A 22,980-nucleotide genomic window follows, 5' to 3' on the forward strand; every position below is an offset into this window, starting at 1 on the left:
TCCATCTATCCATCCATCTATCCATCCATCCACCTATCTATCCATCTATCCATCCATCTCTCCATCCATCCACCTAGCTATCCATCTATCTATCCATCCATCCATCTATCTATCCATCTATCCATCCACACTGCTTATCCTACACAGGGGTCATATAACATAAATAAAATCTTCCTTGATGCTTCTGATTGTTACTCCTTTCAATATCGGTATCAACAAAAACCAAAAACATGTACTTATACTGGGTGTGAAACAAACGCTATCTACGCACCCCCCCCCACTGGGAACAGAAGAGCGCTCGGTGCCAGGAGACACACATCTCATCTAAGACCCAGCCGTGTCAAAACGCATCAGAAACCACAGCCAATATCCAGGCATGTACAGAAACAGCACAACTCTGAGGAAAGAACATCACAGAAGGAGGGACGGCGTCCAAGCTGTATTTTGGCTGCTTTTAGCCAAACACTAACTTGGGTGCCAATGGATGAACAGATTCTGCATTTTGAGAGCAGAATGCGTAGGACAGGGATGGAAAAAAAAAAGAGCTACAACTCACAAACAGTCCTCCTCCATACCTCATGTCAAATTAGCCAAAGGTTATACCGCTAATGAATTACCAAACAATTACGCTAGCAGATATGCTAATGGGGCTTTCGCTTTCACTGGAGTCTGGAAAACCCTACAAGAAGGGAGATTGGAGTGTTTCGTAAAACTTCAGAAAGCATAAATCTGCCCGGAGACATTTCTTGTAGAAAGTTAATATCACGGAACCCAACAGGAGAACAGCCGGTGTGGTCCGGTGTAAAGTGACGAAGCCTACACAGGGTCATGCCACAATAAAAGACACCTTGAGACTCAGATTCGTTGGCTGTTACAATTGAAAATGGGAAAAAAAACAGCCGAAACACACCGACGTTACATTCGAGCATTTTAGGAATGTCTGAAAGAGAAGGTTGCTGCTGTCTTATAAAGCAGCACTTCACTATCCATCAAAGCACCTGTAAGGAAATAGTTTGGATCAGGCATCGCATCGAAGGCCGCATACGTCATAGTGTTGCGAAGTTACTGAACGCCAACCCAAAAAGGGAGTGTGGCAAAATGAAATAAAGTATTGTTCGGGGGAGTAGAGTGAATATTAGATGATTACGATCAATCGACCGAGCAACTCTCGCGACAAATCAAGTAAAAAATAATCCGTTTACAAACTTTACAAACGGGATTTTGGGCTACGCGGAACAGTGAGAGAGATCTGTACTTCAAAAACTGGCCATAAGAAGGCACCTGAGAAAGCAGCGCTTTATCAGGACACAGACTTTAGTCAAGCTGGCACAATAAGTCAAACACTGAAATGACACAAGATATTAAAACACAGCTATGATTATCAAGCTAATTTAAAATACGATTAAAAGACAATAAATAAAGTCTGATAAGAATGCGATCCACGTCAATCAGCCGTAACATTAAATCCACCTGATTAATATTGTGTAGGTCTGACTTCTGCCGCCAAAACAGCTCTGACCCGTCGAGGTATGGATTCTACAAGACGTCTGGAGGTGCGCTGTGGTGTCTGACACCAAGACGTTAGCAGCAGATCCTTTATGTTCTGTAAGTTGCGAGGTCGGGCCTCCATGGATCGGACTTGTTTGTCCAGAACATCCTACAGACGCTCGATCCGATTGAGATCTGGGGAATTTGGAGGCTGAGTCAACACCGTCATGTTCCTTAAACCGTTCCTGAACAGTTTTTGCAGTGTGTCAGGGAACATCATCCTGCTGAAAGACGACACTGCTATTAGGGAATACCGTTGCTATGAAGACGTGTACTTGGTCTGCAGTAATGTTCAGGTAGGTGGTAGGTGTCAAAGTAACATCCACATGAATGTCAGGACTCAAGGTTTCCCGGCAGAACATTGCCCAGAACATCACGCTGCCTCCGCCGGCTCGCCTTCCTCCCATAGTGCATCCTGGTGCCATTTCTTCCTCAGACCTGGCCGTCCACATGATGTAAAAGAAAACGTGATTCATCAGACCAGGCCACCTTCTTCCATTGCTCCATGGTCCAGTTCTGATGCTCACGTGCCCATTGTAGGAGGTTTTGTCAGTGGACAGGGGTCAGCATGGGCACTCTGACTGATCTCCATGCACAGCAAGCTGTGATGCACTGTGTGTTCTGACACCTTTCTATCAGAGCCAGCATTCACCTTTTCAGCAATTTGTGCTACAGTAGCTGCTCTGCGAGCTAGCCTTCTCTCCTCACGCGCATCGATGAGCCTTGGGCGCCCATGACCCTGTCACCATTTCAACAACAGTCCTTCCTTGGACCACTTTTAGTAGGTACTAATCACTACATACCAGGAACACCCCGCAAGACCTGCTGTTTTAGAGATGCTCTAACCCAGTCGTCTAAACATCACAATTTTCCCGCCCTTGTCAAAGTCTCTCAGATCTTTACACTTGCCCAGTTTTCCTGCTTCCAACACCTCAACTTTGAGAACTGACTGTTCACCTACAGCGTAATGAATATATCCCACCTCTTGATATGTGCCACTGTAACGAGATAATCCGTGTCATTCGCGTCACCTGTCGGTGGTTTTAATGTTATGGCTGATCAGTGTATAAAATACGTAAGTGGAAAAACAGTGTTAGAGTTTAGAAAAAGTGTCAGCGATCCGAGCAACAACAACAACAACAACAACTGTAAAACCATTCTGAGGAATGATGTTAAGGTGTAACTCGTTAGCGAGCGCTTGTTTCTTGTCACTCGGTGGAAATTTTGAACGTTTAGACTGAATAGTTGATTCGTCGTCACCGGAATCGAACCCAGGATTATTTCGAGGGTCATGAAACCTCCTTCTTTCAGCTCAAGTCTACATCTCAATGTTTTTGAAAAATAAATGCAGTTTAAATGGGCGTGGATGGCAGTGCGAAGAAGGGAGGCGGAGTGGGCGTGGCAGGGAAAGGCAGGGGAGGAAGAGGGGGCGAGCCTTCACGACACTCATAATGAAGATGGATACACCCATAAGGAAAATGGAGACATAATAGATAGCAGTGCAGGTCGTCTGCCCTGTCAATTTGAACCGTTAACCCCCGGCGTGACTATGTAGGAAAACATAAAACAAAACCGGACGCAGCGCCTGCTCGGAGGCAGTGTCTGAATGGTAGCTAGCCAATAGGCTCGAGCTTTTCACGAATAAAAGGGGGAAGGCTCTTCCCTTCAACGCGGACTCTCGTTGTATAGTTTTGCACGTGACGGCCTGTGGAGCTTTAAGCGGTTTAATCATCTCAAAAGGCAAGTTAAACTGTCATGGTTAAAAATCAGACACACGCCTCATTTGAAGGGATGGAAAAGTCCTCGGGACTGAGTACCGCATCATCGTGTAGACGCAAACTGCTTTCACGAGCAAGTCCGAAGTCCATCTTTCTCCAATTCTCATAGCTCTTACACCACTGAAACAAACACCTGCCTCTCTCACCTACTACGTCTGTAGGAACGCACCACGTTCTGTCATGAATAATTAAGAGACAGCATCTTCTCACGGGATGAGAACACGCGTTCTCATGAATGATTATGAGACACCGACACGCCATCGACGTACCATAGTACATCGCCACGTCACAGCCTGTGACCGAGATTTTAAAGCAGGAAGACGAAAATAGCGGGAAAAAGCACGAGTTTTTCTCCTACAATTAAAATGAACGGATGCTGAGGTTGCCTTTTATGATGTGCGACACGAACACCTCTGTTAACATCTCAGAAAATGTAGTTTAGTGTTTCATGACGCTTTAAGGCAGAACGTCTTCATATGTAACCTGTACGGCCAAAAGTTTGTGGACACCTGACTATCAGACCCAGACAGATGTGACCATTAAAAAATGCGGTTTACGTAAATGTATGACGTTTTTTACAATTAAACACTTGTATAGAATGGCTTTGTGTATGTCGTAGCGTTACGGTTTGTCTTCACTGGAACTAAGAGACCCAGACCCTGTTCCGGCATCACTACAAACACTTCCTCTTGCCACACTTGTATCAGCTCTGTTGACTCAATGCTAAATGGTGGGATTGGACCGGGACTCATGTGTCTGCCACATGAAGAAATGGAAATGACTCGTGAGAGCTGAACTGTAGAAGAGGAATATATTGTGTTGTGACTTGTTTACACCCTGAAACAGGTGACGTGACGTCAGAGCGAGAACGCGCTCTGGTCCAGAAATCCTGGGTGTTATAGCGCTATACTAAATCTCTCTAAAATCTCCCAATAATGTACGGTGATCTGTTTGTGACCTGCGCTGTGTATTTTCTAGTGCAGCTGTTGTAGATGTGCTGTGTTTGAAGTTGGTTCGGTTTGTAGCACTAGCAGGCGATTCGAGCTGAAACCGTGGCGCTCAGAGCGTGTGTGTGTGTGTGTGGGGTGCCATTGTAATGAAGGGCATTAGGATTCTGCTCAGAGCTTCAGGGTCTCTATTCAAAACGGAGTGCCAACTGAAGACGCTTCTTTGTTCAGACTTCTTTAGTGTGTGTAAGTGTGTGTGGAGTGTGTACATTTGGTGCAACAGCATCTGCTCAGCTTCAGGAAGCCCGCAGGTCTGTTTAACATAATTCACCTTCGATCTGAGCACACAGATAAGCCGAGGTACACAGACATCACACACACTGATCTCTTCCATAAACAGCACAATAACCATCAGTCTGTCCTTAGTGTACTGATCAGTCACTCACACACACACACACACACACACACACACACACACACACAGAAAGAGCGCAAAAGCACTAATGAGTAAAAACATACAGATGCAAGAAGGTTTAAATACACACACACACACACACACACACACACACACAGTAAATGCGGACACACATACACATTTGATTACACACACGCACATTTGATTACACACACACACACACACGCACATTTGATTACACACACACGAACACACACGAACACACACACACACTCACCGCTCTCTGCCTGAATCAATGTGTCACGAAGATGAATCATTCAGGTTGTGTTGAATATGAACAGAAGTGTTTATTTGAACACGCAGGCCGTGTACCAGCTCCCTGACCAGCACTCTAATACACTACTGCAACACCACGCTCATCATATCCATGTCTGTTTGCTGATAGGCTTATCTTTAACTCAAACGTACTTAACGTACTGAAATGATTTTCCCATAATCCCGTGCATCAGCCACAGAATGTTTTGTGGACAAATACGCTCTTTGTAATTGTTTTTGAATAAAGATTTGATTAGTAGGCGCACGGTGGCTTAGCGTTTAGCACGTTCACCCTCACACCTCCAGGGTCGGGGGTTCGATTCCTGCCGCGGCCCTGTGTGTGCGGAGTTCGCATGTTCTCCCCGTGCTGCGGGGGTTTCCTCCAGGTACTCCGGTTTCCTGCCCCAGTCCAAAGACATGCGCGGTAGACTGATTGACGTGTTCGTAGTGTGAAAGTGTGTGTGTGTGTGCGCCCTGAGATGGATTGGCACCCTGTCCAGTGCGTACCCCGCCTTGTACCCCAAGCTCCCTGGGACAGGCTCCGGGTTCCCCGCGACCCTGTACGATAAGCGCTATAGAAGACGGACGGATTTGATTAGCAGTGAGAAACGCTTGGCGTGGTCACAGAATATTCTCAGCATGTACTGCTTTCAAATACATGCTTCACTAGACAGAGTGATTTCATCATCATCTCACAATCTAATCTCAGTTCAAGACACTAACACGTGCGATTTCACCTACTTCCTGTTTACTACCCGCCCCCTTGTTTGAAGGACAGCTAAAAACATCCCGCTGCTCCATGGTCTTATCATGTTGTAATTCAGCCCATGAGCGACAAAATTTTTCCCACTTTAATTCTCCTAAATCTAAGGACCGAGAAGTGACCATCTTTGGAAAAAGAACCGTTTTGTTCTTACTCAACTTCTCAACTTACTCAAATTACTCAAAACACACAGACAAATAAAATCTGTGCTTTCATTCCGCCTCAGACTGCGGCTCGGCGTTCACACACCAAACAGATGGTGCTTTCTATTTAGCAGCATGCTACTTCAAACCCAGAGAGACAGACAGACAGACAGACAGACAGACAGACAGACAGACAGCGTTCAGACCCACACAAACGCACTACGTCGGTCTGCAGGAAACATACATCCTTTATAAAGTGAGGACACGGAGGAAAATAAGAAAGGACCCGAATGCTCCATCACGAGACGATAAAGCGCGCACCTTTGATTTTTTCCCCCAGCTGGCTGCATTCATGCTCGGAGTAGTGAACGATGGGAGGCGGGGACGGCGGGCGCAGGCGGTCCTCCTCTACCCTGCGCCGGTGTCTTTCTTCTCTCGCCAGCATGCGCTGCCGGCACTCCCACTCGTACAGGTCGTCTCTGGCCTGAGCGTAATCCACGTGCAGCCGGCCCGTGTCCTTCTTATCCGTGCTGGAGCCGAGGCGGATCCGGTAACCTGCGCAGAAGAACCAGATCAGAAAATCAACAGGTTTCCTAGGAGACGTGAAAGCTCGGTGCCGGTCGGCGAACGCTACGATGCCAGCTGTTCAGTGGAGGAATAACACACATGAGCGGACAGTGTAATGAGTGTAAAAAGGCACACTTCCTGAAACTTTTCCTAGCTCCTGTCGACACGGCGCACAGCCGACACAAAATGGGATTTTAATTGGGTCCAGACGGTTTCGGCTGTTTATCTGGTCCTCGTCCCGTCCAGACGGTCTGGAATCGTCGCCATCTTCTTCGCCGTGATCGCGGGCAACGCTCGTAACTGGCTTGGCGTCTCCGAAAATGACTTGATGAAGCAGAATAAATAAATAAATAAATAAATAAACAAACAAATAAGAATAAAAAATGTTTTTAAAAACATTCGTGATCAGCATAAAAATAAAAAAATAATTAAAAAAACCCCCCGAACTGTGAGATGTCTCCTAACAAAGCTAGCGCATATCTTAGAAATGTCCAGAAACAATTAATAAACACTTCTTAATTTAAAAAAAAAACAAAAACAAAAACAACAAACGTGCTTATTCTGTAAAAGAACACCTGCAAGGGGAAACGCTGTGTTTATCCTGCTCTGTCCTCTGTGCTAGAAATGTACGCTAGTGTTTACCCTGTTCTTCCCTCTGCCACAGCTGCAGCTTCACCACTGCAGGGAAAAACCTCCCTGTGCTCTACATGATTCACACACACACACACACACACACACACACACACACACACACTACTCCTCCCTTCAGACACCTTGTGTTCACACTTTCCTCCCCTCAGGTATGAACTCCTTACTGTGTTTGCAGGTCTGCAGTGAAAGCATGCTAAGTTGTTAATTATTCGTGAAATAGAAAAAAAAAAAAAAAAAAAAAAAAAAAAAAAAAAAAAAAAAAAAGGGCACAGGAAAATTGTCCATGAGGAAAAATCCTGCAGACGATGGTCCTAGAGTGCGCCCCTGAGATTATACAAACACGGCTAGTGAGCGTACGGTCCCGTGAAAAAATAACTGCGGGCTTTTTTTTTTTTTATTTTTTATTTTTTATTTTTTACATATTTGGACGAGCAAACATTTGATCCCGTTTGAAACAGTGCCTTTTAATAACGTTGATACACTCTATCAAATTGACATTTTGTAGTAATTTTCACAATTTAAACGAACAAAAAACAGGTCAGTCACATGGCAAAAAAGTATGTACACCCCATACATTTATCACACCTTCAAATCCATAAAATTAGACCCTGCTTAAGGAGTGCAGGTGGAACCGGTCTTATTCATACCCCTCTCATATCTAGTGTCTGGTGTTCCCTTTGTTATTGAGGTCTGTGGTGTCATCATGCCACGATCTAAAGAGTTCGGTAAGGCCTGAGGAAAAGGGTTGTGGATGCATATGAGTCTGGCGAGGGATTTAAAAAAAGATCTCCAAATGATTTAAAACACATCATTCCACTGTAAGAAAAATAATCTACAGTATAAGTGGAGCAGATTTCAAACGACTGCCAATTTGTCCAGGACTGGCCGTTCCAGTAAATTTAACCCAAGTGCAGACCCACAGGATTTGATGCAAAAAGAAGTCTCCGAGAACCCACAGGATCAACTGGTAAGTCTTGCAGCTGTTGGTGTCGAAGTGCATGCTTCTATAATCCGAAAGAGATTGCACAGATTTGACCTTTGGACAGTTTGCTACAGTTTGCTCTGCCGCAGGGACTGGACAACTTGCGTTCATTGATTCAACTATGAATTCTGCATCATATGAAAGTGTGCTTGAGGATAGCATGATGCCATCTGTATGAAAGTGGAACCTGAAACGAAGCTGGATTTGTCGACAGGATAATGATCCTGAGCACACTGGCAAAACCACCAGGGAATGGCTCAAAAAAAGAAGAAATGGAGGGTTATGGAATGGCCTAGTCAAAGCCCGGATTTGAATCCCATTGAAATGATGTGCAGAGATTTGAAACGAACAAGAAGAAAAGCCTCAAACATCTTCCGACTGAAAGAATATTGCATGGAAGGGTGGTCAAAACTTCCAGCGAGCCTGGTGGACAATTACGCAAAACGCCTACAAGAAGTTATTTCTGCTAAAGAAGGCAATACTAGCTTCCGACGCCGAGGGTGTACTTACTTTTTCCACAGACGAATATTGCATCTATCTATATCTCTGTTGAATAAATGATTGAAAAGGCTCATTTCCCTCGTGGTTTTGTTCAAGTATATCAACTTCATTAACAGCTGCTATGTCAAAGATGATCAAATGTTCGCGTGTCCAAATATGTAAAAAAAAAAAAAAAAACCACAAAAACAACAATTTCCATGGGGTGTACTTATTTTTTCACATGACCGTAATATAGTGAAGAGGAAGATGTTTTGGATTGTCTGGTTTAGGCTTAAATATAGGTGCCGACTTTTCTGCACATAAAACAAAGCCCGAGCAGATCTCAGCGGGTGAGCTACGCAGAGACCGCATTGCAAAGTCCCGCCCTCTTTTTTAACAATGGCTGACGAAACCGAGGACTGTGATTTCGCAGAGTTCACCCAGATTTTAATTGGTGCAAACAGAGAAGTAACCGATCGCAGAAGTGGATGTGTCGTGACCTGCATCCTTTCCCCTTCAGTGAATTGGTTTTTCGCTTGGTCACTGCTTTAGCTGAAAAACCAGACGATATACATAAATACTAATAATCATTGTAAAGAGCTGGGCGCGAAAAACAGCGCATTCACAACAAATTCCCTCTCCAAGTGCATTCTTCATGTAGAACAGGAAAAAAGCCCTCGTAAAAGACACCAGTGAAATATACTTTTGTTTTTGGGCTGGATTGTGCACCTGGCACACACACACACACACACACACACACACACACACACACACCCACAGAGGGAGAGAGAGGGCGAGAGAAAGAGAGATGGAGAGACAGGGCGAGAGAGAGAGGGAGAGGGGGGAAGAGAGAGAGAAGGAGAGAGAGGGAGAGGGAAAGAGAGAGGGAGAGAGAGGGAGAGCGGGCGAGAGAGAGAGAGCGAGAGAGAGGGGGAGAAAGAGGGGGAGAGAGAGGGCGAGAGAGAAAGAGAGAGGGAGAGGGGGAGAGAGAGAGGCCGAGAGAGAAAGAGAGAGGGAGAGGGGAGAGGGAGAGAGAGGGAGAGAGAGGGCGAGAGAGAAAGAGAGAGGGAGAGAGACAGAGAGGGGGAGAGAGAGGGCGAGAGAGAAAGAGAGAGGGAGAGGGGAGAGGGAGAGAGAGGGAGAGAGAGGGCGACAGAGAAAGAGAGAGGGAGAGAGACAGAGAGGGGGAGAGAGAGGGCGAGAGAGAAAGAGAGTGGGAGAGGGGGAGAGAGAGAGGGCGAGAGAGAAAGAGAGAGGGAGAGGGGGAGAGGGAGAGAGAGGGAGAGAGAGGGCGAGAGAGAAAGAGAGAGGGAGAGAGACAGAGAGGGGGAGAGGGAGAGAGAGAGAGGGAGAGAGAGGGCGAGAGAGAAAGAGAGTGGGGGAGAGATTGGGAGAGAAAGAAAGAGGGAGAGAGAGAGAGGAGGAGAGAGATTGAGGGCGAGAGAGGGAGAGAGACAGAGAGAGGGTGAGGGAGAGGGAGAGAGAGGGCGAGAGAGAAAGAGAGAGGGAGAGAGACAGAGAGGGGGAGAGGGAGAGAGAGAGAGGGAGAGAGAGGGCGAGAGAGTGGGAGAGGGGAGAGGGAGAAAGACAGAGAGAGGGGGAGAGATTGGGAGAGAAAGAAAGAGGGAGAGAGAGAGAGAGGAGGAGAGAGATTGAGGGCGAGAGAGGGAGAGAGACAGAGAGAGGGTGTGAGAGGGAGGGGGGGAGGGAGAGAGAGAGAGAGGGGAGAGGGAGAGAGAGAGGGTGAGAGGGAGGGGGGAGGGAGAGAGAGAGAGAGGGGAGAGGGAGAGAGAGAGGGTGAGAGGGAGGGGGAGAGAGAGAGAGAGAGAGGGGAGAGGGAGAGAGAGAGAGGTTTTTCATGCTCATGGCTTTTGGAGAGAGAGAGAGAGAGAGAGAGAGCGCGCGTAGTCACGGATTGGCAGTGCCCACGGAAATGAGACGGGTCTTCGCACTTGATACTCGCGTCTGCGTCTCTGCTTTATGGCCCCCAGACGTCACTAAATATTTTATAGGGTGTGTTCTGCGTCCGAAATGAGCGGCTTTATTTATGGAAAGCCCTGCAGAGCTCCATCACGGGGCCACGTGATATATGAGGTGCGGCTCTGGTCGCACAATAGAGCCGCGTTCGCCTGAGACTGCTTAGAGATGTGTAAATAATGCAGCTAGTATTACTGAACTTTAAAATGTGCCTCATGTCTCTCTCTCTCTCTCTCTCTCTCACACACACACACACACACACACACACACACACACTGTCTATACACCAAAAGTTTGCTCACTGCTGTGCAATGGGCAGATGAAGTAGGATAACAAACGAGCTCGTGCAGGCCATGCAGCAGTGCTATTTGGGTGTGATTTGTATTCAGCACATAGGTGGTGCAATCTATTCTGCTGTGTGTGTGTGTGTGTGTGTGTGTGTGCATGTGCACGCTTGTCTTTTTGTTGACCTCTGGTGTCAGGAGCACTTGAGCAAGTGTAAGTGTCGGCCTCCGCCCCCTCTCACCGCCCAGGAGAGATGGAGCAAAGTCCATCCTCCCTCGTTAAATCCCCATCAATCCATCGAGTCAAGCCTAGCCGAGGGCTTGCAGACACACTGGCCTCATATCCATTAGATAAAAGGTTAAGTGAAATAATTCCAAATCGCACTTATGTAAATCTCACCGTGCTTGTCAGTGGAGCGAAACAGATAAAATAGGTTACAACAAATAAACACGCGAAGCTACGTTCACACACACCGCGGGTTTATCGCTGCAAGTCGCCGTACTACGAAGTCGCCAGCAGGCCTTCCTATGACCGGTTGCCATAGTAACGTTTATCAGCGGGTGGCGCGACTAGCATTCCACTTTTGACGACATAGCGGTTTTCTTGCCGCTGAAATGAAACGTTCTGGTGGGAGAGCGTCCGTATATAATATTCAGCAGTGTGTATACACGCGTCATATCCTACGAGATGAAGGAGAAGCGGTGTGTGTGTGTGTGTGTGTGTGTGTGTGTGTGTGTGTGCTGTTTGCCATTGCGGCGAAAGTCTGGGTCCACGAAACAATTCGGACTCGTAGGCAGCATGGCAGATCACGTGCGCACATGAGAAAGTTAAACCTCTCTCGTCTTTGTCGCGTCGCCCGACACGCCCACGTCTAGCCAGCGACGGTCGCTGCCGCTCGTGTCGCCAGCTCTCGCTGACAATGAATGGTCCCCGGTTGCCGTATGTGCGAACGTACCTTTAAGAGCGACACGCGTTCCCCATCGACGATGTAAATGACGCCGAGGTTTACGGTTTAGGAACCATGAATGAGAAATAAAACTAGCACGGACAAATCAAAGACCGTGAACGTCTCGCACATCAACGGATGAGAAAACGCCTCTGGATGATCTCTCACCTCCAGAGAAATAAAGATACTAAAGGAGAGAAGAAAAAAAAAAATAAACATCTGCGGGTGCGTACCAGACAGGAAAAGCGCCTTGTCTACTGTGTGCTCCTCGGCGAAGCGAATGTGGCAGAAGTTCTTCTTGCTCTTGCGGATGGCGCTGATGGCGCCGCACTGCTCGAACACTTCTGATATGATCTGCTCGGTGGCGTTTTCAGGTAGACCCCCGACAAACACCGTCTTACAGCCTGGGGGTCTCTCGCGTGTGGCTGGAGGAGGCAGGTCTGCAGAACACAAGAGAGATCACACATGATCATTACACTGGAACATCTGGATTCACTGAAAGTGACTTGTAGTGGTAAAAATAAATAAATAAATAAATAAATGTCACCAAAGAGCAAGATAACGAACGGAAGACTTTAGAAATCTTAATTACATCGAGTCATCAGATCGACTGTTCTGTTACAGGTAGCAAGACGAAGAAGAAAGACCCCTTTGGGTACATGGGTCACACGGTTGATGTTCAAATCAAGCTGAAAGCCTGGATAAACAGAATTAGTTGGGACCACCGGGCTGGTGGGGAGTAATCGATGGAACGTAGCACACGCTGAGTGTTTTGGAGAATAGCCTGAGGCTGAATATCTGAAACTGGTTAAACACACACCATCCGCTTCTGAGACAGAACCTCGTGCAGGTCTTAGTCTAATGAGCTGGCTGCAGTGTGCTACAATAAATCCAGCGCTTCCTAATCATGTCCTCTTCTCCAACACTTCCTTTAACTCTTGGAAGGGATTTACAACGAGCTTGGCAACGCTGGAAGCGTAGAATACTGCTGTGTAGTAATACAGCTAGTCCTGTTATAGGAGATTCAGACGTCATCACTACTACATGCACACTTATTTGCTTATTTATTTATTTATTTATTTATTTTGATCATCACGGTGGACCAAACGGACATCTTACTGCAACCACATTGCTAAAACTGTCCAAGAAACGTGCAGCTAATTAAACGGATTGGAACTGAGCTGCCGTTGTAGAAAATGAATCAACACCTTCTGTTATAGTCAGTCAGTACGTTTACGTGGACAACAATATTCCGATATTAACCCGATTAAGACGATACTCTGATTAAGAAACTAGCATGTAAACAGCGTTTATCGATGACCTTAATCCGATTAAAGTCATACTCGAAGTAAACACAAATGGAATTAAGACGTGTGGAGTATTCCTGCTTTAGTCGCATTATGGAAGTGCGTTACAGACATGTACACACCTTAATCACACTATTAACGCCGTGTGGGAGTTTTCACCGCATCATGCGACCGGACACGTACACACGCGGCAGCGCTCAACCGTTTAACGACAAACAAGAGAGCACGGCCGCGTCCCAAACCGCGTACTTACCTACTATATAGTAGTTTGAAAAATACATGTATTTCGGTTACTGTATAGACGGTAAGTACGCGGTTTGGGACGCAGCCCACGGCTTCAAGCAGTCGTCTATTAGCACGTACAGCGTGACAAATAATTAACTGCACTTGAAGCTTTGGTAAAATTAAAAATAAAACTTCCAAAACTGTATACGGTCCCATAACGAAGACCAACCGTATGTCGATACGTGAAATTCTGGAGGGAACGTCGGACGGCGTGACGTGAAGACGTAATGACGTGTGCGGTTAATCGATCTATGTTCTATAACATGTAACACGGGAACATGAAAGAAATATTCTAAAAGAGATTAATGTAAACACCTTAATCACAATATTGTCTTATTCAGAATAAGGTCAATAATTAGATTACTGCCGTCCGTGTAAACGTAGTCAATCAGAACTGACTATAATAAACTACTGCGTAGCACACGAACGCCACATTATGAGGGTTGTGCTTGTGTATTACATGCATTGTATTCTCAAGGAGTATCGTGAATTCATTATGGTGAATCTTCACAAAGCTCCTGCTGACAAACTGCTTTCCACTCTACCTCAGAATACCGTGGAAAAGCTCCGTTTATTACACAGCAGGTAAAAGATGTACGTTGGTAACCATAGAGACAGCACGACGAATCACATCGAGGGTCATGCTCTTTTAAACCCGTTGGTTAGCAAGTGAAAATAAGAAAATTAAATACACGAATCATTAGTAGAAAGAAAAGAGATCAAGTGAGATCAACCAAGTGAACAGTTGTGCATATTAATAAACAAGACGTGCCTCGTGTCTGTCGCCGGTAAATGTCAGAATGGGTCTGTTAAGCCATCTTATTAGGCTTTACCTGAAACTTACAATAAAAAAAACCAAACAAGAGTAATGATGGGTTTTATTCTGTCATTCTGTCTTTTTGTTGGATTTCACCAACAGCCGCCAGCGTTACCATTGAAACCTGTAAGTCATGGGCCAATGAACATCATTTTCTCGCTCGACTGGCGCAGAAGAAGAACGCCCCGACAATGCTGGGAGTCCAAGCGGACAAGGAGGTCCAAGCATCCAAGTGGTGGACCAAGTGACCAAGCCAGCTCTCTGGGTGGGAAGGATGTTCAGAATGAAGCTAGCCAAATAGCACCGGAGAGCTCATGCATACAAATTGGAATAGTAATGGAACTGTAGCTGGATAGTGGATGGGATGGAAAATCACCTCATTAGGAGAAATTGGGGTACACACATTCTCCTAAAACTTGGAAAACACGTTTTCCAAATAGTGTTGCAGTAGTTTCATTTTGCCCGCTTTCTCCAGATCTTATTAACCCCACACGGAGACTCGTAAGCTTGTACCGCGCATGTGAAATGCCTTTCAGACAACTCCAGTGTAGAGTTTATAAAAAGTGTGTAAATGAATCATGTGTTCGAGAACGGGGGCAATGCGCTTTACAATACCGAGGGTTAACACCGTGTTAAGTTACCCTGACGTAGTATGAGCGATGGCCTGCTGCCCACTCAGTGAGTGTGTGTGTGTGTGTGTGTATCCATATGCTTTGGCCCAAGCCACAGGCTGGAAATAGATGAGTCTTCATTGCCCCCCCCATACACACACACAGCTGGTCATGCTCCATCCATCATCAGCGAGATTATCCTAATTCTTGTTTATTGCTGCATCTCTCTTAATTATGAAGCCCCTACCTACCTGATACTTCAGCTAAGGTCAGCTGCTGTCTCATGAAAAAAAAAAAAAAAAAAAAAAAAGGACTGGCTTTATAAAGCACTGGTTTTTATCTCCTAACGCGGAACTGGGTAGTAAACACAGCCGCAGCTTTATCAAAGGGCAGCTTCGCCAAGCACATGATCAAATGCCAACTCTTCACCTATTAATATGACGAAGCCTTGGATCTCGACGGCGGAGACGTCCGGCGTGATAAACATAAAGGTCAGATTCTGATTGTGGATTTAACGCCAAAGGGTGTGAAAGTTTCGCGTCGACTCGAAAAGATCCGTTAACAAGACATCCTATCCTGTTGACTCCAGCTAGCGCTTATGGGAGCAGCATCAAGAACTCTCCGGATAATGCCGAGGAGAAACGTCTGGAGCGGAGCCAGGCTTCTTCGACTCGGGAATAAAAATACGTTGCCTGAAATATTGTGGATTAATAAAAAGTCGAGGATAATTTGCTAGATTTGAAAAAAAGATATGGTTTCTACGCTTCTTGTATGCACGTATCGATGCATAAATGCCAGCGAGAGATATGTTTCGGCAGGAATCCAGGGTGATGAGCGAGAACAGCAAGGACGGTTCATTAGATAACTGCAATCTTGTGTACGCAATAAAATCTGCATTTATTATTTCTTGATTTGATGTGCCGGTACCAAACCTGGCGACTGGGGACTGCGTTATCGCCACGCCGCTGTTGCTCTGAACACTGACTGGAGATGACACACAGGGATGGAAAGCGCGCTGACAGAGTCGCTAACGTTAATCAGTCTGAATGACTGCATGGTCACAGACGCTCGAGTCACAGCGAGCACAGGCCTCGTGCACGGCGAGACCCGAGTCCTCATGCGAACACAAACAAGCGACTAAGCACATTTTAAAGCAGGGACGCGACAGAGAGATGACAGCCGGCGCACACTGAGAAGAGTGAGAAACATGAGTGTGAGCTGAGTGGAGCGTATGTGACAAGGTGAGGCAACACACTCGCTCGCTAGAACAACACGCAAACACACTTAGAGCTGGAAACGTCTGACTTTGCCACTCGCACGTAGGATGACATGAATTCGCCAGCGCTCGGGTCTATCAAACCATACTTCATCACAGGTGCAGTGAGAGAAGGATGAAATGTAAAAAACCAAACCTGTTAAAGCTGCACATCCTAACAAGCTCCGAACGTCTGAAGCTCCTCAGTCACACTCCGGTTCAAACCCTGGCCTGCACCATTGCTCATGTTTCTGCTGCAAAACACTGACAGATTCGATCTGGTTCTGTCGATAAAGTGCTGCCAGTCGGGTGTTGTTCGAGAAATGACTTTTTAAAAAACTTGCTTTGCAACAGCTATTGATTTAAAAAAAAAAAAAACTACTACTACTACTGTAAAAATACTACACACATCATAAACCACCATTATAACATGAACCTAAAAATAATGAATCAGAGCAAAGCCCCAGAACTGCCAGGCTCTGGGTTACTGATCGGAAGGTCAGGGGTTCAAGCCCCAGAACTGCCAGGCTCTGGGTTACTGATCGGAAGGCCGGGGGTTCAAGCCCCAGAACTGCCAGGCTCTGGGTTACTGATTGGAAGGTCAGGGGTTCAAGCCCCAGCACTGCCAGGCTCTGGGTTACTGATCAGAAGGTCAGGGGTTCAAGCCCCAGCACTGCCAGCCTCTGGGTTACTGATCGGAAGGTTGGGGGTTCAGGCCCCAGCACTGTCAGGCTCTGGGTTACTGATCAGAAGGTCAGGGGTTCAAGCCCCAGCACTGCCGGGCTCTGGGTTACTGATCAGAAGGTCGATGGTTCAAGCCCCAGCACTGCCAGGCTCTGGGTTACTGATCGGAAGGTCAGGGGTTCAAGCCCCAGAACTGCCAGGCTCTGGGTTACTGATCGGAAGGCCGGGGGTTCAAGCCCCAGAACTGCCAGGCTCTGGGTTACTGATTGGAAGGTCAGGGGTTCAAGCCCCAGCACTGCCAGGCTCTGGGTTACTGATCAGAAGGTCAGGGGTTCAAGCCCCAGCACTGCCAGCCTCTGGGTTACTGATCGGAAGGTTGGGGGTTCAGGCCCCAGCACTGTCAGGCTCTGGGTTACTGATCAGAAGGTCAGGGGTTCAAGCCCCAGCACTGCCGGGCTCTGGGTTACTGATCAGAAGGTCGATGGTTCAAGCCCCAGCACTGCCAGGCTCTGGGTTACTGATTGGAAGGTCAGGGGTTCAAGCCCCAGCACTGTCAAGCTCTGGGTTACTGATCGGAAGGTCAGGGTTTCAAGCCCCAGCACTGCCAGGCTCTGGGTTACTGATTGGAAGGTCGGGGGTTTAAGCCCCAGCACTGCCAGGCTCTGGGTTACTGATCGGAAGGTCAGGGTTTCAAGCCCCAGCACTGTCAGGCTCTGGGTTACTGATCGGAAGGTCGGGGGTTTAAGCCCAGCACTGCCAGGCTCTGGGTTACTGATCGGAAGGTCGGGGTTTCAAGCCCCAGCACTGACAGGCTCTGGGTTACTGATCGGAAGGTCGGGGGTTTAAGCCCAGCACTGCCAGGCTCTGGGTTACTGATCGGAAGGTCGGGGGTTTAAGCCCAGCACTGCCAGGCTCTGGCTTACTGATCGGAAGGTCGGGGGTTTAAGCCCAGCACTGCCAGGCTCTGGGTTACTAATTGGAAGGTCGTGGGTTCAAGCCCCATCACTGTTGGGCTTGCCACTGTTGGGCCCTTGAGCAAGGCCCTTACCGTTCTTTGCTCCAGGGGCGCTGTATCATGGCTGACCCCAACTTCCTAACATGCTGGGGTATGCGAAGAAAACAATTTCACTGTGCATATGTACCTGATCATTAAAGACTCATCATAATCATTAATGACAGCAACATGAGAATAACATATCACAGTTTGAAGCGTTATTACATAAAATACGTACTGGCCATCATACTGATCACGTAGCACATAACCTCATGCTAAATTTTGCCATCATAAGTTACACTATGTTAAACCCAGTGTGTGAATGCTTGACTCTGATAAGCTGTGCTTTATTTTCATCTAAACCACACTCTCGCCCATCACGTCACACTCAACGCCGTCGATTTGTCCGAGTTACTCCAACGAGGCGTCTACCTTCTCGTATCAATGGTGAGAGCTAGGGCCTGGGGTGGTGTCATTCAGTCGCCATGGCAACGATTAAGTCCTTCCAGCGATCGGCGTTAAATTAAGACATGAACGACGCGGGAGATTTAGAAGATTTGACACCTTCATGCCAAATGTAAAGCCTGGGTATTATGGTTTGTTTGAAGAGTGTCTGGAGATGACACAGCCACTAATCCGAACTCAGCACACGCCTCAATCAGAGCCCTTTCCAACCCCCGCAGAGGCGCTGATTCATTTCAAACAATTCCACATGCTTCAAAGTCAACTGGGTTCCAGCTCCAAAATGCTGCTAATCTGGTGTATAGATACAGAAAAACACGCCGTTACCCAATGTGTCTGTCACATCAGAAAGGGCCGGATTCGATCACTGAATAAATGCGGTGTTTACCTGCATCGCATTGAAACACTGCAACCGTGAAGCAGTAGCTTGAGAAAGAAGACTTTTCCTTTGACGAGATACACACAGAGTGTAACTAAAAGCAGTAAGAACTGGCATGTGATGTTCTGTGTGTAATCTTTGTCTATACAGATGCTGAAGACTTTGAATGGTTAAATAAATGATTCTTCGTGCCAAAGTGTTTTACACAGAGCTGTCATGAACTCTGTAATGGTTTGGATCTTAAACTGGTGGAAATCCAGGCAGGGAGTTGAAAAGGTTCTCCGGTTTGGAAAAAGCACCAGTGCCAGCTATGCTTACATAGAGTGGAGCTGGCAAACGTGTGTGTGTGTGTGTGTGTGTGTGTGTGCACTCGATATAATGCATCATATCACTCTCTCTGCATGAGAGAAACATCAGTCGGAAAACAGTGGGTGATCGCTGCTGTCTGCTGGAAATCCACTGATCAGCATGGCTTCCTACTTGCTGTATATTGTCCTTGCTAAGAACAGGAAGCGCACTGTATCTCGGTGCGAGGCCTCTGAAGCCTGCTGTGTTCACAAACAGCTCAAGCAGGCGGTCCCCATGGGGGGCACGACACCACACTCGCTGGAATTCATTCCCATACTCCCAGCTCCGTTTTGATAATATCAGATGCAGGATTCCTTCTGATCCTCTGTGCTGGACATTCCCAAGCATCACCTTCCAGCTTTTAGGCTGAAAAAAAGCAGTCAAGGTTCAGGCAGATGTGAGTGTGTGTGTGTGTTGTGAGTAAACAGTGTTTCTAGCTCACAAAGGTTTTAAGAGACATGTTGAGTGGCATAGCTCCCCTAGCTGCAAGCCAGACAGAACGATGGAGAGAGAAAGTAAGACAGCTGGAAGATAGAGAGAGAGAGAGAGAGAGAGAGAGAGAGAGATAAAGAGACAGAGAGAGAGAGAAAGAGAGAGAAATAAAGAGACAGAGAGAGATAAAGAGACAGAGAGAGAGAAAGAGAAAGAGATAGAGCGAGAAAGAGAGAGAGAGACAGAGAGAGAAAGAGAGAGAGATAACGAGACAGAGAGCGATAAAGAGACAGAGAGCGATAAAGAGACAGAGAGAGAGAAAGAGAAAGAGAGAAAGAGTGAGAAAGAGAGAGACAGAGAGAGACAGAAAGAGAGAAAGATAAAGAGACAGAGATAGAGAAAGAGAAAGAGAGAAAGAGTGAGAAAGAGAGAGAAATAAAGAGAGAGAAAGAGAGAAAAAGGGAGAGCGAGAAAGAGAGAGAGAGATAGAGAGAGAGATAAAGAGAGAGTGTGTGATAGAGAGAGAGGGAGAGAGAAAGAGGAGAAAAAGAGAAAGTCCATTTTCAGGCTGAGTTAAAGACAGCACATGCAGCTTGTCCCCATGATGACGGCAGAAAGAAACCAGACGCAGAGTTACCGCTGTCCTTCACAGACGAAAACAGACAGAGCGCGCTCAGGCTCTGAGGGGATTATATTAGGGAAACTAGTCAGGCCACATACGCTTTCAAAAGCAAGATTTCAGAAAGGACAAAAAGTGGACCGGGACCCATTAAACTCAGCAGGGTGGAGCAGCACACCGGGACGGAAATGAAGCAGAACCCGGTGCAGAGATGGAGGAAGTGTTTGATCAGGGTTTGAACACTTATAGTGTCTGATCAGGGTTTGGATCCTTCTAATCATGGTGGCTGGCACACCAGAATATTCTATTGACATTAAAGCTTTAGGTTTGCTACTTACTGTCTCTCTGTTGAAGCGAAAGGTCATATCTGAATCATTTAGACCCAGTGTGTTCACAAATTTTACATTCTGTTACAGCGGTGGAAATCACGACCCACTATTATCAACATTATTATAATTTATGTGTGAGTGGAAAGTTCCAGAATAAAAGCTCTCTGGCACCAAATATTATTAAGTTATTACTGCAAACACTACGTTTTTACATTTTTCATTTAGCAGACGCTTTCATCCAAAGCGAATTACAAATGAGGAAGTGCAGAATTAATTTTTTACAAATTTTTTTTAAATGAATAAAAAAGACAGCGGTGGGGCGGGGGGGGGGGGGTTGGCTTGAGAGCAAGTTCAGAGTTAGTTAAGCGCTCAAACGCTATAAGGCCAAAGGTTTGCAGACACATGGCCATCACACCCATGTGTGGTTCTTCCCCCAGACAAATCTGGAAGCGCACAGTTGTAGAGGATGTCTTTGTACGTTGTAGCGTTACAGTTTCCCTTCGCTGCCACGAAGAGGCTCGAACCTGTTCCAGCATGACAACAACCCTGTGTACAAAGCGAGCTCCACGAAGTTTGAGAAGGTTGGAGTGGAAGAACTCGAGCGTCCTACGCAGAGTCGTGACCTCAACCCCTCTGAACATCTTTGGGATGAACTGGAACACCGACTGCACCCCAGATCAAAACCCCCCCCCCCCAAAAAAAACCCCTAGCTAACCTATTTGGCCTGCAAAACGCTGATATAATAAATGTAATATTCATAATAGCGAGCGAGATTAAGAGATATGTCCATCACATAAATGTTGTAAAGGTAGTTTGCTAAAATATTTCAATATCGCAGTTATTTTTTTTTTAAATACTGCCCAGCTCTACAAGATTCAGTATGAGACAGAAAAAAATATATATAACCCAGGCTGCGGTTTGGAAACTTCCACCACAAATAGCACTCAGGACTTTATTACTGAGACTGAAGGATTTTCTAAGTGCTCCAAACACATGAAGATGAAGAAGAAGAAGAAGAAAAAGCTGCCCTCAACTACTGCATTTCCTCTAAACTGCAATGCAGCTGTGCGTTTTCTATAGCTAAACAAATCCAGCAGTGCTGAGGGCACAGTGCACTGAGCAGCACATGTCCTTCACTGCCCTGTGGTCAACATCAATATCTAGAACAAGGCTTCTTCTGTGAGATTGCAAAGAGATAAGAAAGAAAAAAGAAGAAAAAAAAAACAGGACACTAAAGTAGTGCAAGGGAAGACTGTCTGCCTCTGTGCGGTGAAGCATATGTCAGGTTTAGTGAAAGCAGCATCCACTAGAGTCTGTACTGCTTTCATCAGATTCCCACCTGCTTCTTAGTCTACAGCTAGCATACTAGCATAAAAGTGCTGAAAGCACTCATATTGGCAGCCATTATATAAACCTGACCCAAAAACGATACCTTTCTTCTCTCTCCTCAGCTTGCCACACTACAGTTATAGCCTCAGTTACTCAAACGCGTCTGTAAGAGTCAAAAAACGGTGATGTAGCTTTGCACTGCTCGAGTTTCAGTCTACAAAAGATCCTTTCCCAGTGGTTCTGCAGGGAATTCTGGGAATCTGTGCAAGCCACACTTCTTCAAAAGATCCTATTTGCAAACTATAGGATCTGGATTGAGCTTTATATCTCAATCCATTTATATGAAGGGAACAAACAGGAACTGATTTATAATTTAGGAAGCAATACATTAGTATCCTAACATACTATCACCCCTTTATTAAATTATTAAACACTTGATGCACATTTAGTATTCAGCGAGTACACTCAACATTTTTTTTTCCCCCTTTGGGTGAACCCTTAAAAGTTTTATGTAGAACATTACAGCAAAGTGTTTTCCTACTGTAACATATTTTCCTTCACAACCACCTCATGTGTGGATATAATACGGTATACATAACTATTACACTGTATAGAACTGCAACCTGCAAATAATGATAATGAGTCTTTATTGGTCACATTTACAGTAGAGCACAGTGAAATTGTTTTCTTCACATACCCCAGCATGTCAGGAAGCTGGGGTCAGAGCGCAGGGTCAGGCATGATACAGCGCCCTGGAGTAGAGAGGGTTAAGGACCTTGCCCAAGGGCCCAACAGTGGCAGCTTGAACCCCCAACCTTCCGATCAGTAACCCAGAGCCTTAACCGCTAAGCCACCGCTCAAATCCTCAAATTCAACTGAAAATGCACCTTATAATGATTTCTCCAGTTTTAAAATTATTCAACCCCTTCATGGCAAGCATCTTTAGCACTTAGTAGAGCACCCTTTTGCTGTTTTGTTCTGCTGAATACGAGATGCAGAGCTTCTGGCAGTGTTCCTGAGGACTCTTGGCCCATTCCTCATGACCAATGGCCTCCGGTTCAGTAATATTCTTGGATTTTCGTGCTCTAACCGCCTTCTTCAAATCCCACCAGAGATCTTCTATGGGGTTCAAGTCAGGTGACTGTGATGACCCTGTAGAATCTTCCAGGACTACTTCTACAACCAAGTCTTGGTGGAATTTGATGTATGCTTGATGTATGCTCCCCTCATGGGGAGGGTAACGATGGTCTTGAATTTCCTCCATTTGTACACAATCTATCTGACTGTAGATTGGTGGAGTCCAAACTCTTTAGAGATGGTTTTGTAACCTTT

General features: G+C 46.2%; 1 protein-coding gene across 8 annotated transcripts in view; it reads right to left on the reverse strand.

Moving 5' to 3' along the window:
• Positions 1-22,980, reverse strand: part of enox2 (ecto-NOX disulfide-thiol exchanger 2) — a 296,308-nt gene that overhangs the window by 55,029 nt on the left and 218,299 nt on the right. For all 8 annotated transcript variants that reach the window (XM_053641146.1, XM_053641143.1, XM_053641145.1 and 5 more), the window contains 2 exons: positions 12,031-12,237; positions 6,231-6,464 (listed from right to left, as the gene is read on the reverse strand). In XM_053641146.1, coding sequence (XP_053497121.1) covers positions 6,231-6,464; positions 12,031-12,237 — 441 coding nt within the window. The remainder of the gene's footprint in view (positions 1-6,230; positions 6,465-12,030; positions 12,238-22,980) is intronic.

The sequence above is a fragment of the Ictalurus furcatus genome, chromosome 14 (genome assembly GCF_023375685.1).
Source record: "Ictalurus furcatus strain D&B chromosome 14, Billie_1.0, whole genome shotgun sequence".
Taxonomy (NCBI): domain Eukaryota; kingdom Metazoa; phylum Chordata; class Actinopteri; order Siluriformes; family Ictaluridae; genus Ictalurus; species Ictalurus furcatus.